Raw genomic sequence first — 16,056 nt, 5'->3', positions numbered from 1 at the left:
TGGATGTGAGAATTGGACTATAAAGAAAGCTGAGCGCTGAAGAATTCATGCTTTTGAACTGTTGTGTTGGAAACGACTCTTGAGAGTTCCTTGGACTGCAAGGAGATCAAACCAGTTAATCCTAAAGGAAATCAGTCTTGAATATTCATTGGAAGGGCTGAAGCTGAGGCTCCAATACTCTGGCCACCTGATGTGAAGAACTGACTCATTGGAAAAGACCCTGATGCTGGGAAAAATTGAAGGCAAGAAGAGAAGGGGACGACAGAGGATGAGATGGTTGGATGGCATCACTGACTTGATGGACATGAGTTTGAGCAAGCTCCGGGAGTTGGTGATGGACAGAGAAGTCTGGCGTGCTGCAGTCCATGAGGTGGCAAAGAGTCGGACACGACTGAGCTGAAATGACTGAACTGAGGGTGGTGGGATGAATCAGGAGATTGGGACTGACATATATACACTACCGTGTATAAAACAGATAGCTATGGGAAGCTGCTGTGTAGCACAAGGAGCCCAGCTCAGTGCTCAGTGATGACTTCCAGGGGTGGGACTGGAGGTGGGTGGGAGGTCCAAGAGGGAAGGGTATGTGTACACATATAGCTGATTGACTTTGTTGTACAGCAGAAATTAACAACACTGTAAAGCAACTATACTCCAATTTAAAAGAAAAAAAAAAAAGGAAGTGTGATGGAAGGCCAACTCAGGAGGTCTCCTCCCTGGACTCCTGTCTACAAACTGCAGCAAAACTACCTGGAAGACCTACACTCTAGATCCACGAGCTGACCCTGAAGACTCTGACGATGCTGGCCAGTGATGGGGCCTGAGAACGTGCAAGGTTTTGAATCTCCCAGGGGATTCTGAAGTAGGAGGCTCACGGAGCACACTTTGAGAAGCACGACGTTTGTAGGGCAGGGTAGATGCCATCTCACCGAACTGGAGTTTTCTCATAATGGGGATAATGAAAAGAAAACTCACAGCGGGCTCACAAGGAGTCAGTGAGGCCAGAACAAATGGCCACTGCAGTCCCTCGTCTTTTATTTTAGTATTTTTTATTTATTTTTAATTAATTAGTTTCCGGCTGCACTGGGTCTTCGCTGCCATGTGGGCTTTCTCCAGGTGCAGTGAGCGGGGGTATTCTCTAGTTGTGATGCACAGGCTTCTCACAGACCAAGATTTCTTGCTGCAGAGCACAGGCTCTTAGAGCGCAAGGGCTTCAGTAGTCGTGCGCACAGGCTCAGTTGCCCCGAGCCATGTGGAATTTTTACAGACCAGGGATCGAACCCATGTCCCCTGCATTGGCAGGCAGATTCTTAACCAGTAGACCACCAGGGAAGCCCCCCCCTCATCCTTTCACAGCCCTCCAGTTTCCTGACAGCGAGGGCTTATCTGCCTACAGAAGAGGCGCATTTCTACCAAGGCGGCAGGTCCCCGTAAGCCTGGGCAGAGGCTGCTCTTGGAATCTGTCCACACAGAGGAATGCCAAAGGTCAGAGATAAGCTTTAGTCCAGGTGGCAGCTCAGCCTTGCTCAGGCCTGAGGGCATGGGGGGCGGGGAGACTTGCCAAGGGTCACAGCCAGGTGGGAGGGGCAGCCGAGGCGCCAGCTGCCCAGCCCTGGTCCAGCCCCGCCCTCCAAACTCACCAGCTGCCCAGGAGCCCCCACGCCTCCGTCATCACACTGGGAGTCAATGCAAGCGCCACGGGACAGAAAACACCTTGAAGAAGCAGGCGAGGGGTCCCCCACACGCATTCCCATTCTGGGGATCCTGCCCCTCGCTCCCTCTGCCCCACGTCTCTCAGACTCAAAGCGCCACGCTATCCTGAAGGCCTGCCCATCCACAATCCCTCTTGCCCTGTGGCCTTCACCAGGGCCAGTCAGTGGGGCTCGCTTGCCAGTTGGGAGTGTCAGCAAGCCAGAAGTTAAAAGCACAGACTCAGAAGGACTTCCCAGGTGGTCCGTGGCTAAGACTCCGTGCTTCCAATGCAGGGGGCCTGGGTTCGATCCCTGGTCAGAAGACTAGATTCCTACATGCTGCAACTGAAACCCAGCACTGCCAAATAAATAAAAAGCACAGACTCAGAGACCTGGGTTCAACTCCTGCCTCTGTTACTTACTGTCTGTGTGCCACTGGGACCAGCCACTTCAAATCTGCTGCCACTGCTGCTAAGTTGCTTCAGTCGTGTCCGACTCTGTGCGACCCCATAGATGGCAGCCCACCAGGCTCCCCCATCCCTGGGATTCTCCAGGCAAGAACACTGGAGTGGGTTGCCATTTCCTTCTCCAATGCATGAAAGTGAAAAGTGAAAGTGAAGTCGCTCAGTCATGTCCAACTCCTAGCGACCCCATGGACTGCAGCCCACCAGGCTCCTCCATCCATGGGATTTTCCAGGCAAGAGCACTGGAGTGGGGTGCCATTGCCTTCTCCACACTTCAAATCTAGGCACCCTGTTTTCTTTATCTGTGAAATGAGGATAATAGCACCTTGCCTCTCAGGGTAGTTACAAGAAATGAGATTAGACACGTAAATAGTAATACATGTAATAACCCACATTTACTGAAAGCTTCGCTCAAAACAACTTTGCACATGTTATCGCGGTGTTGGCACGGTGTCTGGCGCATGATCAACACTCCAGCAGATCAAAAACAAAATCAGAAAGCCCTGCAGGAAAATCCAGCCTGGCAAGAGCTGCCAGAGAAGCAGGGCTGTTTGGAAGAGCTGGGCTTCCCTGGTCCTCACCCTGGGCGCCTCTAACCTCGGCCTGTGCCAAGCAGCGAGGGTCTCACAGCCAAGCAGAGGGCGTGGGCTCAGACAGGGGCTGGGGTCACAGGCCCGTGTGGTGTGTGTGCGTGCGTGCGCGCGCGCGCTCTGGTTCCTACTCAGTGGTGTTCTGAGTGGGGTTCCTGCCTGAGCTTGCCTCTGTGTGTGTGTGCGTATGTCTGTGTGTGTATACACCCTACTGCAGGGCTTGTCCGTGCTTGAGTGTTCGCTCCGGGGTGCCATCTATAGAGGTGACTGAAGTGGGGAGGGTGTTTATGCACTCAGCTCCCCGAGCGCTGGGACACAGGGTCAGTCTTAGCGTCTGCCCTGCCCTGTGTGTGGCAGAGAGTGTCCTGTGCTGCTCAGACACCCTCCACGTCCTCTGCCCAGCGGGTTAGTCCGGTGCAGAGAAGGTCGGGCTGCCTGAAGCTGTGGCTGGTTCTCCCAGGTGGGATGAAACCTTCCCATCCAGCCTAGGGCTGGCCTGAGCCAGTGGCTTCTCCAGGGCTCCAAGATGGTGAGATGGGGGCTGGCCTGGGCGGGGGAGTGCAGCTTGGGCTTGTCAGGGCTACCTGCAGGGCCCCCACTTCCACACCCTCAGGACCGGCGCTCTCAGCCGGAAGTGATGCGGCGACAGCTCAGCCCCCAGCCTCAACTGGAGTTCCTACCCTGGGCCGTGACTCAGCCGGAAGCCTGGAGCTGTCTGGGGTGAGCCGGGAACAGGCCTCAGCCCCGTCCCCACCCCGGGGCAGTCCCCACCCTGCCAGTCAGGCGCTGTGGCAGGCCCCCGTGACTCAGAGCCCCACCCCACCTTTCCCTGCACTGTGGCTGCAGGGTGGGGGGGCCACAGCGGACGCTGACCTGGCCTCAGCAGTCTGCCCTCCACAGGCCCCAGCAGGACTGAGCCAGAAGACATCAGCTTCCTTGTGGAGTCAGAGCCCGGAAGTTGCCCCCAGCGGGCAAGGGGGGTGGGGGGGGGCGGGGGGGCGGCTGGCTGCCCATCAGCTTGAATCCCAAGGTCCCCAGAGAGGGGTCTGTCTGGGCCCCAGGCAAAAGAGCCCCCGCGAGAGGCTCTGCTGGAGCACCTCTTCCGCAGGGAGTCACACGGGAGGGACCCTTGGACCCACCTGCACCAGCCGGAGCACCGCCCTCCCGGCCGGGAGCGCTGACTCAGCACCGACCTGCATGTCGTGTCCTCCTTTCACACCGCCCAGCGCCGCGCAGGCCCGACGGGCTGCGGGCGGCGTGCCAACTCTGCTGTCACCAGCCCCGGTGCCAGGGCAGAGTCCCCAGACCAGACAGGGAAGGGTCACTCGTGGTGGGGGAAGGGGGCTACGGGCCGGAAGCGCTTCCTATGGACTGAAGTCACCGAGAAAGACAGAAAGAAATCGAGGGAATCCAGCCTGGAAGGGGCGGGCACACTCAGGAAAAGCCTGGCTCCTGGCTCGCTGCTGCTCCAAGCCGGCCAACTGCTCCTGCCACCCCTAGGCGGCCCCCAGCCCCTTACAGACACCCCCTCCTTCTGTTCATCTGGCCAGCACAGTCTTAACCCAGAACCTGTCATGAGCAGCCATCGTCTTGAGAGCCTGACCCCCACCTACCCAACCCAGGACCAAGGTCAGCTCCTGCAGCCCTCTGCTTAAGGGGCTGGCTGTCCCCTCTCTGCTGAGGCCCATACCCCCACTCTCCTCCTCTCAGAGCCCCCCCTTTTCTGAGGAAGCTGGGGCTTTCAGGCATAAACAGCCTCAACTTCCCACCGTTCATCCTGGTGCCCCCCATCTCCTCAGAAACCAAGTCCTGGGTCATCAACCTCCATCTCTCATCCCAGAAGCCTGTGTGCTTCCCTCCTCGCCTTCTCAGACCAACTCCTGAGAAGAGCCACCCAGAGCCGTCTGCCCTCCTTACCTCCCACTTACTCCCTGACCGGAGTCAGGCCTTAACCAGCCCCACGCTCACCGGGCCTGGGCATTGCCTCCCTGCCAAACCCCGGTGCCAAGGGGCAGGGCCTGGAGGGGGTCCCTGAGCGTCTGCCACGCTGGCCTTGGCTGGGGAGGCTGGGGGTGGGGTGGGGGGGGGTGGTCTCCTCATGTCTCCCTCATCCTCTTGGGCCTCATCCCTCAAGCGCTGACTCAGCACTCTAAATAAAAGGGCTGCTGCCGGGCATCCTGGCCGGGTCGCTGTGAGGTAGGAATTACCATCCGCTTTTTGCAAGGGAGAGAACCAAAGCGCACGTGAACTGACATGCCCTTAGTAATGCAGTTAGGAAGAGTGGTGGAGCTGAGATTCGAACTTGGGCCACCGGCTCCAGAGTCAGCGTTACGGATCACCTCCAGCCTCTCTAGCCTTTCTGCTCTTGAACCTTCTTGTTCCCTGGGGTTGGGCCTTTGGACCTTGGGCCACACATTCATTCTCACTGTTTCAATGTCCTGGACACTGGTGACTCCCCAGCTTCTTCATCCAGGGCAAGCCAGACCCCATGATGCGGAGACCCTCCATGGCCGCCTTCCTGCCTCCACCCTTTCCCAGACCACTCCTCGACTTGGGATCTTGTGTGTCTGTGGGGCATCGCTCAGCAGGCTGGAAAGCCAGGAGGCGCACTTCCTGTCTCCCTTTCTCTCACCATGGACATCTGGTCCACAGTCACATCCTGACAAGTCCCCTCCTCAACGCCATCAAGGTGTGTTCCCCTCACCACCCCCACTACCTCAGGCCTACACCGGCCGCCCCCCTCTCTCACCTGGGCCACTGGGGCAGCTGCCAGCTGGCCCCTGCCCCCTGCCCTGCTGCTGGGAACTGTCACTGTCCTGTGACCCAAAGCCTCTGCCCCTAACCCACCAGTTCATGCCATGTCCCCCTCCCATTTCAGGAGAGCTAACTGCAACTCAGGGTCCTATTTCTCCTCCCCAGCCTTCACCCAGGCAGTCCCCCTACCTGGAATGCTCTTCCTTTTGACTAACTCCTACTCATCCTCTGAGACTCAGCCCGGTTTCACCTCCTCCAGGAGGCCTTCCTGAATCCCCGGCTGGGCAAGGGCCCTTCTCTGTGCACCCATCACTTCCTGTTCACACTTCTGGCTCTGCACTGGCCACACTGTCTGACGAGGATGGGCCTCTGGTGCCTGTCTCCCTCACCAAGCTTGGATCCTTGAGGATCAAAACTGTCTTACTGGGACTGCCCTGGTGGTCCAGTGGCTGAGAATCCGCCTTGTGATGCAGGGGACTCAGGTTCGATCCCTGGTCCGGGAAGATTCCACAGGCCGCAGGGTAACCAAGCCCATGTGCTACAACGAGACAGCCCTCATGCCACAACAAGGACCTAGCACACCAAAATAAACAAATAAATAAAAACAAAGTGGCCCTTAAAAAAAAAAAAGCTATCTTATTATTTGTATCCAGTATCTGTATCACCTGACCAGGTGAGTTCCAAGGAGTTGTTCAATAAACATTTGTTGATTGAATGAACGATTCACAGGGTCCCAAGTCCCAGTTTGGGGTGCTCTGGGCCAGGGATGGACATCAGATTCAAAAGGGGAAGTCCAGAGGTCCTGAAGCCTCACATTCTTGAGAGTATGTCTGAGGAGCACAGCCCCTCCCTGTCCCCTCCCCAAAAGCTCAGTCCTGGGATCCCAGGGTCCAGAGGGAAGCATGACAGCTGAAAGCACTGCAGAGAGGCAGGGAAGGCCACGAACTAAAAACGAGTCAGAAGACGTGAGTCCTGACTTTTATCACTGACCAGCCAGACAAGATAACCTGCCTTTTCTGGGACGGAGCCCCTTTGCAGGGCTGCTGAGAAGACAAAAAAAAAAAATGCAGTCCATGGAAGTGACAAGCTCCCAGATTAGGAGCCACCAACAATTAGGATCGGCCTTACCCATGCCTCTCCCCCACGTCCTCACCTTTGCCCCTGGCCACCTTGAAGCCCACTAAGGGGACAAGGGGGACAGATGGGGGTGCAGCTTCCTACAGGCAGGCACCCCTCTGAAGGGGTAGCTGCTGCTTTACCCAGACCCTCACTGCTCAATGGAACAAGGACCAAGTCTCAACAGGTCTTCAGAAGAGTTGGAAATCTGGACTTTTATAGAAAATTTCCTGAGTTTTAAATACCGCTGACTAAATAAAAATTTTCTAAAACACCTGGAAGCCAGACAAAGATCTATCTCCAAGCTGGCTTTAACCTGTTGCACAAACATCTGGCTGAGACATTTGCCCCAGTCTCCAGGGAACCACATTCCTGGCCAAATCTGCTCCTTGCTTGCTTGCTAAGTCACCTCAGTCATGTCTGACTCTTTGCAACCTTGTGGACTGTAGCCTGCCAGACTCCTCTGTACACAGGATTCTCCAGGCAAGAATACTGGAGTGGGTTGCCATGCCCTCCTCCAGGGGATCTTTCTGATCCAGGGATCAAATCCATGTCTCCTGCATTAGCAGGTAGGTTCTTTACCACTAGCACCACCTGGGAATCCCCTAGGAGTCTGCTGAGTGTACCCTATTTCCTGATGGCTGGGCCATCAGGGCATCAGTTGGCTCCTTTGTCCAATCCAAGCAGTGACCTCAGTAGTTTTTTCACACAACACACAACCTATTACTTATTCAAGGACCACATCAGAAGCTGCTCTTCCAATCCTAAGCACCCAGGGATGGGGGAGTGGGCTTACAAGTCCTAAGGAGCGGACAAAGGAAAGAGTGACAGACATGTCCTGAGTCCAGCTTTTTCTCCAGGCCCCGAACCATCCCCCGCTTCCATGTTGGGAGATGAAGGTGCAGGTGTATCCAGCTGTGGCCCAAGTTACGCAACCTCAGAGTTTTTTTTTTTTTGCTGGGCTGGCACACGGGCATTTCAACACCCAGACAAATATGGGTTATTCAGAGGGCAGAGTGGAAGCAGCGAGGGGCAGGAAGGAGGGAGAGGTGTGGTCCAGCCCCAGGCAGACCAGGTTTTGGGGCAGAGGAGGACTTTGAAAGAGCTGAACCAGGAGCACTTGAAAAGTGGACTGAGTTAAGCAGGACCCTGCGGGATGGCCTCCGATCAGCCCTAGGGTGGTGGTGGGGGGAGGTGTGTGGAAAGGATGGACTTGCTTGTTCTCCTACTCCCGGGGAAAGCAGGAGGTCTGCACTATTTCATTCCTGGGCCAGATCATCTCAGCAGCAAGCAGAGGGCCTGCAGACAGCCAGCGCTCAGACTATATCGACCAAACTGATGCAAATAACCTCACCCAGCAAGGCGGGCAGAGATTGCCACCACAGAGAACAGAAGCTGCTACCTCTTACTGAGGATGGAGCATGTGCCAGGCACCAGGCCAAACACTTTACATACATTATTTCACGTAATCCTCTCAGAACCAAGAGAGGTGGGTCCTGCTATTATTATTCCCATCTTGTCAATGTGGAATCAGGCCTGCGGAAGGCAGGCGCTGGCCCCAGCTTGTGCAGTCAGTTGGCCCCACAGTTACAGCTCGGCGCTGAGGGGCCACGGAGATGCCAGCCCACCAGACAGAGCTGAAGACAAATGTTCACCTTCAAGTTGAGGCCACCTCAAGGAGGGAGGCCAGGAACCAGCCAGGAAAAAAAACTTTGAAAGCAGCTTCGGGAATTTCCTGGTGGTGCAGTGGTTAGGACTCTATGTGCTCATTGCTGAGGGCCTGGGTTCGATTCCTGGTCAGGGAACTAAGGGTCCCAGAAGCCAAGTGGCCTGGCCAAAAAGAAAGCAAGCAAGCTGCTTACATGGGACTTCTCAGGGCAGCCATGACCTCGGGTGCCCGCTTGAGGTCAGAGGACAAACAGCTGATTCAGGCCAATGCCATGTCCTCTCTGCTCAATGGGGTTTTGTTAACTGAAGTTTGCAGACTTATGGGTTTCTGTGCAATCTAGATTGGAAACACTGTGTCCAGAGTTTTCCAGCCAGGCACTTCTGAGGCTGCTGGGGGGGTGGGGGGGATTCATAGCTCCTTTAATTGCCCAAATAAGGGGACCCAATGTGACTTTCACAAGCAGAGGAGCAGGTTGTTTTGTTTCTGCCCACATGGCCAGGCTGGACGGCACTGCACACCCGCAGCCCTGTTTCCAGTCTGCATCTCTCCTGTTCCTGACCACTGCAAAGCCTCTCCTGACCACACAGTCTCTGATGCAACAGAACCAAGTTTCCACACTTTTCTTTGAAGCATTCCTTTCACACGGACAAGAGACTTCCTCTCGAGGCCTCTGCGGCCCGAGCGGACCCTGGAGCCCCCAGTCCTCCTCCCCCACCTCCTGTTCACGGGGTGAGACAAGTGGGGCACCCCCTTCTAATGGCCCCAGGCATTTGCTGCTGATCAACAGCAATGAGGGCTCCACACAGAGGGCGCAGACGCAGACTTCTAAGGATTTTGCTTTAAACCACACACAGGCCATTCGCCCTAGGCACCCCGGGCCTTTGGGGAGTTTCGGTAGGAATTCAGAATAGGAGGGCAGGTGGCAGGAAGAAGGGTCTGTTCTCCATGAGGGAGGGGCCTGGGGCTCCAAGTCCAACATCCCATGGTCACCACAGCCCTGCCCAGCATGGGCTCACTGCCAGGAATATCTAATGAGCCCCCAGGGATGAGACAGGAAACCGCTTCAGGCCACGCTCTGAGGGTGCACCCGCTCAGTCCCCAGGGCATTCCCCTCTGGGGCTCCCCGCAGCTGGGACCTGCATGTAGACTGCAGCGGGGCAGTGGGGATTCAGGACCTGGAGCGAAGCCAGGGAGATGAACACTCTGGGTGCAGTGCAGCTCAGCAAAGTGTGGATACTCACACTCACGCGCTCAGGTGCTGCTAAACGATGCCAGGGCTTTGGTGGGACTGCCCTGGTGGCCCGGGGGCTAAGACTGCATGCTCCCAATGCTGGGGATCTGGGTTCCCTACCTGGTCAGGGAACTAGATCCCACAAGCTACAACTAAAGACCCTGCATGCCACAACAAAGACTGAAGACCCCGCATACTGCAACTGAGACCTGGTGCAGCCTATTAAATAAACTAATTAAAAGAAAAAGAGGACCCCTGTGCATAGACCCAGCTTCAAGCACACAGTGGAAAACCTCTTTCTCGAGGCTCCACAGCTTGGAAAGCATCTCAGGCCCTCGGCCCCTCAGCTGGCCGCCTCTGTGCCTCACCAAACACGCGTGCCTGCACAGTCCTCACAGGTGAGCCTGAGTGTCTTCTTTTAGGGGGGTTAGGATTTTACCACACGACTTGTGGGAGTACACAGACATCCACACCACAGCACCAAACTGACCTGTGCAAGGGGTGCTGGCGTGTGACACAAGCCTGCACTACGGCCTGGCCACTGTGCCGGACGTGTGGAAGTGGGCCAGGCCTTCAGTGTGGGTAGTTAACAACCAAGTGTTCCAGCCGCTCTCAGGAAGCAGGCCCTCTCAGTTCCTCCTCACAGCTCCCCTCTCTGCCTTGCCTTCCCTCTCTGTCTGTCATCCTATGAGTGGTCCCCGGCCAGCTTCAGAGGTGGACACAATACCTGCTACAGTTGACATAGCCCCTGAGCCAGCCCAGCTTTCCCAGGGCCAGAAGTAGCCCATCAGAGCCTTTGCACCCCTCCTCATCTCACCATCTCGCAAAGCTGAGAGAGTTTGAGGGCAAAGGGAGTGGTAGCCTCAAGAGTGAGAGCAGTGAGGCAGCGGGCCTGGATCCGGATACACCTGTGAGCCTCAGTCACCCAGCTGGAGCGTTCAACGAACCGTGGTCAAACTAACGCCCTAGCACTGCCGCCCCCCCACCTCGGGGGCAGAATCACCCGGGCTCTGGGCAGGATGCGTCGAAGCCCATGCTGACGCGTGGCAATCAATAATACTCTACATAGCTAACACTGATGGAGCAGGTTTTATGTACCAAGCCCTATCCTAAGGACTTTTCAAACAGAAGCTGATTTAATCCTCTCAATTCTGAGGTGGGTGTTATCATTATCCCTGTTTTACAGATGAGGAAATGAAGCCCCAAAGAGGTTAAGCAGCTTGCTCAAGGTCACACGGTTACCTAATGGCAGAGGCAGGATTTGAACTCAGGGCATCATCTCAGTACTATCCTGCAATGTTTCAGACAGGGTTTCCCCAGTGGTCCGGACTGACTTTAAGGATCGATTCTGCTCCTCTTTCTTATTGTAAATGGAATGCTTTAAAAAAAAAAAATTTTTTTTTTTTTGGCCACACTGAAAGGCATGTGGGATCTTACTTCCCTGACCAGGGATCGAACCCGCCCCCGCCCCCACGCGCATTGGAAACTCTGAGTCTTACCCACTGGACAACCAGGGAAGTCCCAGTAAATGAAATGCTTTTACAAGTGGAGACGCTGTAAAAACAAGGAAGCCTGGTACAGTTTTGATTTGTAAACTCTATTTTATACATCCTTTATCCGAATTCACTCAGTATGACAACCAACAAGTTGAACAGGTTGGAGAAACAACATCTGTTGGGCACCTATATATGTTGCCTAGTCTCATGAAATCTCCAAGATAGCCTCGCAAAAACCCCAATAACAGTGCCCATTTTATGGATGAGCAAACAGGGGCATGGGAAGAAATGGCAGTAGCAGAAATGGGATTGGAATCCAGGTGCCTCTGATTTCAAAGAGTTGGAACAGCAACCAGACGAAAGGGGAAGTAAGGATCGCGAAGAATGGAGGGCGCCACAGAAGCAGATGTGAGCACCAGACAGGGGACCTGGCCAAGGAGGATGGTGCTCCCGGGTGACTCCGGGGAGGGGGTCCTACGGTGGCTTCCAGGCCCTGGGGGTATCCCACCACGTCTGGGCAGGGGGTGCAAGCTGAGCCAGCCCGCTAGAATGAAGAGGCGGAGGGAGAATGCAGCACCCGCCGCGGTTCCCGAGTCCTGCTCTGACTTGCTGTAACACCAGAACCCTAGTGTTTACCGGACTGCATGAAGGGCCCCTCTACCCCAAGCCGCCCTCCGGGGGCGGCACCGCGGCTGACTCTGGTCAGCATCAAAGACAAGCAGATGTACAGGCGGACCAGCGGGCAGCCAGCACCGGGGGTGGGCGACATGGGGGCAGCGTCACCGCCGAAAGGGCGCCGTACCAGGGGGCGAAGGAGGGGCCCAAAGACCCCCTCCCTGCCCATTAAAAGAATGGAAGAAAGAGACCTGCGGCTCCACAGCTCCCCTCTCCTCTCTCCCTCCCGGCAGCGTGCTGGAAGGAGGAGGGCTCCTCATGGACCCCAAGCCTCCGACAGACCCCCTCCCCTTCCCTCTCCTTTGTCACCACCACCTCCGCCAGAGCCACCTCTCCGGCCCCCTCCCCTCCTCCAGACCCCCGCCCGCGTCCTCCGCGGGGTCGCCCAGCACTCACCGAGAGGCAGGCTGATCCGAGGGGTGAGCGCCCGAGAGGGACACGGCGGTAGCAGCAGCAGCAGCAGCAGCGGCGGCAGCGGCAGCGGCAGCGCGCCCAGTGGGGCGGACGCTCGGCTCCCCCGGCCCATCGCGGCGCGCCGGACTCGGACCGCGGGGAGCGACGGCGTCCTCCGGACTCGGCTCAGGTGGCTCTCCGGCACTCGCGGGCGGCAGCCCCGCCCCGAAGTCCGGCCCCGGAGTGGATCGACCGCCCCCGCCTCCGGACCTGGGGGCTGGAGCGGGGTGGGAAGTGGGGTCACGTGGGCTGCGCGCACGCTCGCCCCGCCGCCCGCCCCCTCCCCGGCACTGCGGTCCTCCGCCAGCGCCGCTCGACCGAAGCTCGCCCGCGAGCACGGCAGGGAGGGGCCCAAGGAGGAAGTTGAGCGGTTGGTCCAGCCCCTCCCGGCTCAGCTCCCGGCCCGACCCGTCCCTTTCCCCTTCCTCCTTCCTGGGCGCTGGAGGCTCCAGGGGCGCCAGCGGGAGTGCACCTAGCTCGGTGCGCACCAGGCAGGAGCCGAGCCAGGCTATTAGCAGCAGCAGAGGCCGCGGGAGCGCGGGGGCGCGGAGGAAAGCAGACCCCTGGTTCCCCGCCCCTACCTCTCAGACCCTCCCACCGCCGCCCCGGCCCCTTCCGGCTCCTCGGGGACCCTCAGCGCGTTTGTTTGGGAAAACGTATGGTTCTCTCCACTGTGAGCGCGTGTCTTCTCCCTTTATCTTTGCCGGCCCCCTCCCCCCTGCGCCCTCCCCCTCCAGTGCTCCTGGCACCCACATGTCGGTAACCAAATGAACTCCGCCGAGCTGCTGCGGACTCCGGGGCTAGCTGCTTCTGCACCTAATTTTTGCATGGGTCAGTCCACTTTAGGTCTTGGCTGAGGGTTCACTCCAGGCTTGACACTTAATCTAGATGCCCGCGTGGTCATCCACGCTTGGAATTCTGTCCACACGAAGCCAGACTTCGGATGGGGGGAATCCGGGCAAAATTAGCTTAAGTGGGATAATAGGATTTAATGTACTGCTAAGGACGTGAGACTTTCTCCACAACTGCACGTGGCCTGGCAGCGGATAGTACTCCCTAAGGCTGGAATCCCAGAGGCACCCCCCCCACACACCCCCACCCCGGTCCTCCTGCGTCCCCAGGGGTGGAGTTCAGTAGTGCTGAGACCAGGGGTTTCAAACTGCGCACAGGATCCCTTAAGTGGATCCTGAAAGCAAGTTAGTGAATCCCTATCAACATTAAAAACAAAGAAACTGAATGGAAGATACCCAAGTGCAATGATCATAGAAAAGATAAGGAAAATTTAGGAAGCCCAGTTCAGCTTTTCTCAAGTGAGCTCAGGATCACGTGCATGCATGGTGTGGTGCTGTTGCTTGGGTCATGTCTGACTCTGCCACACCATGGACTGTAGCCCACCAGGCCCTTCTGTCCATGGGATTCTCCAGGCAAGAATACTGGAGTGGGTTGCCATGCCCTCCTCCAGGGGATCTTCCCAACTCAGGGATCAAACCCGTGTCTCTTATGTCTCCTGCACTGGCAGGAGGGTTCTTTACTAATAGCACCACCCGGGAAGCCCTTGCACAGGATCACAGTAAAATGTAGTTCTTCCTGTAGTCCAAGTCAAAAGGACTTGGAAAACCTCTGCCAGTCATTTCCATGGCAGTAGGGACAGTTTCTCCAGGAATTAGCCGCGGTGGCTGGAAAGTTCCTCTTCACCCCCAGCCCACAATGAGCTTTCTCAGAGCCAGCACCATTGGCTCTCGCCCTACTCCCAGGGCCTCCCACAGGGTGACTGACAAGGGGTGGGCACAGTGCTCACATGGTCCCAGATCTCCTCACGCACAGCCAAGCTTCCATGATCTCTGTATCTCCACCTTCTAGACTGGTGGCACCCTTTTTAAAGGGTCGTCCAGCACTGGACACAGAATTCCACCTGGCACGTGGCCAGCAACATCTACCCACAGTTCTAGCATTGCCCAGGCCTGGGAATGCGGTATCAATGGTGTCAAAACATCTTTAGTCAGTGACGTCCATGCTTCTATCTGTAGCTAGGTGTGTGCTCAGTCAGTCATGTTGGACTCTTTGTGACCCCATAAACTGTAGCCCATCAGGCTCCTCTGTCTATGGGATTTTCCCCAGCAAGAATACTGGAGTGGGTTGCCATTTCCTCCTCCAGGGGATCTTCTCAACCCAGGGATCGAACCTGAGCCTCCTGCATTGGCAAGTGGATGCTTTACCACTGTGCCACCCGAGAAGCCCTGTACCTAGGACCTTTGTCCTAAATTCCAAATGGCCTTGACATTTCTACAAGGCTGTCTTATCTGATAGGTATCTGAAATTCAATGTGGTTCCAGAACATGCTCCATCAGTGTGAGCCTCTCCATCCCATTTAATGGCAAGTCTGTCTTTGAATTGCTCAGATTAAAAACCTTAATTCCTTTCTCTTCTCTTGCTCCTCATACTCAATCCACTAGCAAATCTATAATCTGACCACTTACCACCTCCTGGGGTCCCAGTTACTGCCCGCTTCTCGTGTCCGACTCTTTGTGACCCCATTGACTGTAGCCCACCAGGTTTCTCTGTCTGTAGAGTTTTCCAGGCAAGACTACTGGACTGTGTTGCCATTTCTTACTTCAGGGATCTTCCCAACCCAGGGATCGAACCCACATCTCTGGCATCTCCTGCATTCAGGCAGGTTCTTTACCACTAGCACCACCTCAGAAGTTTCTACCCTTGTTGTTGTTCAATCACTCAGTCGTGTCTGACTCTTTGCAACCCATGGAGTGCAGCATGCCAGGCTTCTCTGTCCGTTACCAGCTCCCTGAGTTTGCTCAAACTCACGTCCATCGAGTCCGTGATACCATCCAACCATCTCATCCTCTGTTGTCCCCTTCTCCTCCTGCCTTCAGTCTTTCCCAGCATCAGGGTCTTTTCTAATGTGTCAGCTCTTCAAATCAGGTGGCCAAAGGATTAGAGCTTCAACTTCAGCATCAGTCCTTTCAATGAATATTCAGGGTTGATTTCCTTTAGGATTGACTTGTTTGATCTCCTTGCTGTCCAAGGGACTCTCAAGAGTCTCTTCCAGCACCACAATTTGAAAGCATTGAATCTTCAGTGCTCAGCCTTTTTTATTGTCCAGCTCCCACATCCATATATGACTACTGGATTCCAAACCATAGCTTTGACTACCCTTGGGCTTTCCTGGTGCCTCAGCTGGTAAAAAATCTGCCTGCAAACCGGGAGACCTGGGTTCGATCCCTGGGTTGGGAAGATCCCCTGGAGAAGGGAACAGCTACCCACTCCAATATTCTGGCCTGGAGAATTGCATGGACTGTAGTCTATATGGTCACAAATGGTCGGACACGACTAAGCGACTTTCACTTTGACTACCCTTGAGCTGTTCTCAAACTGTTCTCAACTCAGGAGCCAGAGTGAGCTTTTCAAAACCAAAGTCAGGTCATGGCACTCCTGTGCTCAAAACCCTCCAGTGGTTCCTTACAGTGGTATGCAAGGCTCCAGGTTACCTTGCCCCCACGCCCACTGCATCATCCATTGCTCTCCCCACCCCTCACTCACTCTACCCCAGGCACTCATGTGGACGAACACTCTTGTGCTAAGACCTTTGCCCTGGCTCCTCCCTCTGCCTGGAGTTCTCTACCCAGAAAGTTATTGAGTTCCTCGTTTTCTTCAAATCTTTCCTCAAAGATCACCTTCTTAGTCATAAAAAAAGAACAAAATAATGCCATTTGCATCAATATGGATGCACCTAGAGATTATCATACTGAGTGAAGTTAAGTCAGACAGAAAGACAAATATCACATGATATTGTTTATGTGTGGAATCTAAAAAAAGGCTACAACAGACTTGTGGACACAGCTGGGAAGGAGAGGGTGGAATGAACTGAAACCTATACATTACCATATGTAAAACAAATAGCTAAA

The 16,056-nt window shown here is 55.6% G+C and overlaps 1 protein-coding gene across 7 annotated transcripts in view; it reads right to left on the bottom strand.

Annotated features, from left to right (window-relative positions):
• Positions 1-16,056, bottom strand: part of SEMA4B (semaphorin 4B) — a 97,320-nt gene that overhangs the window by 14,964 nt on the left and 66,300 nt on the right. For all 7 annotated transcript variants that reach the window (XM_055556521.1, XM_055556522.1, XM_055556517.1 and 4 more), the window contains one exon: positions 12,080-12,353. In XM_055556521.1, coding sequence (XP_055412496.1) covers positions 12,080-12,353 — 274 coding nt within the window. The remainder of the gene's footprint in view (positions 1-12,079; positions 12,354-16,056) is intronic.

This window comes from Bubalus kerabau, chromosome 19 (assembly GCF_029407905.1).
Source record: "Bubalus kerabau isolate K-KA32 ecotype Philippines breed swamp buffalo chromosome 19, PCC_UOA_SB_1v2, whole genome shotgun sequence".
Lineage (NCBI taxonomy): Eukaryota > Metazoa > Chordata > Mammalia > Artiodactyla > Bovidae > Bubalus > Bubalus kerabau.
Note: the sequence above shows the minus strand (reverse complement) of the source record. Positions and strands in the feature narration are given on the sequence as shown.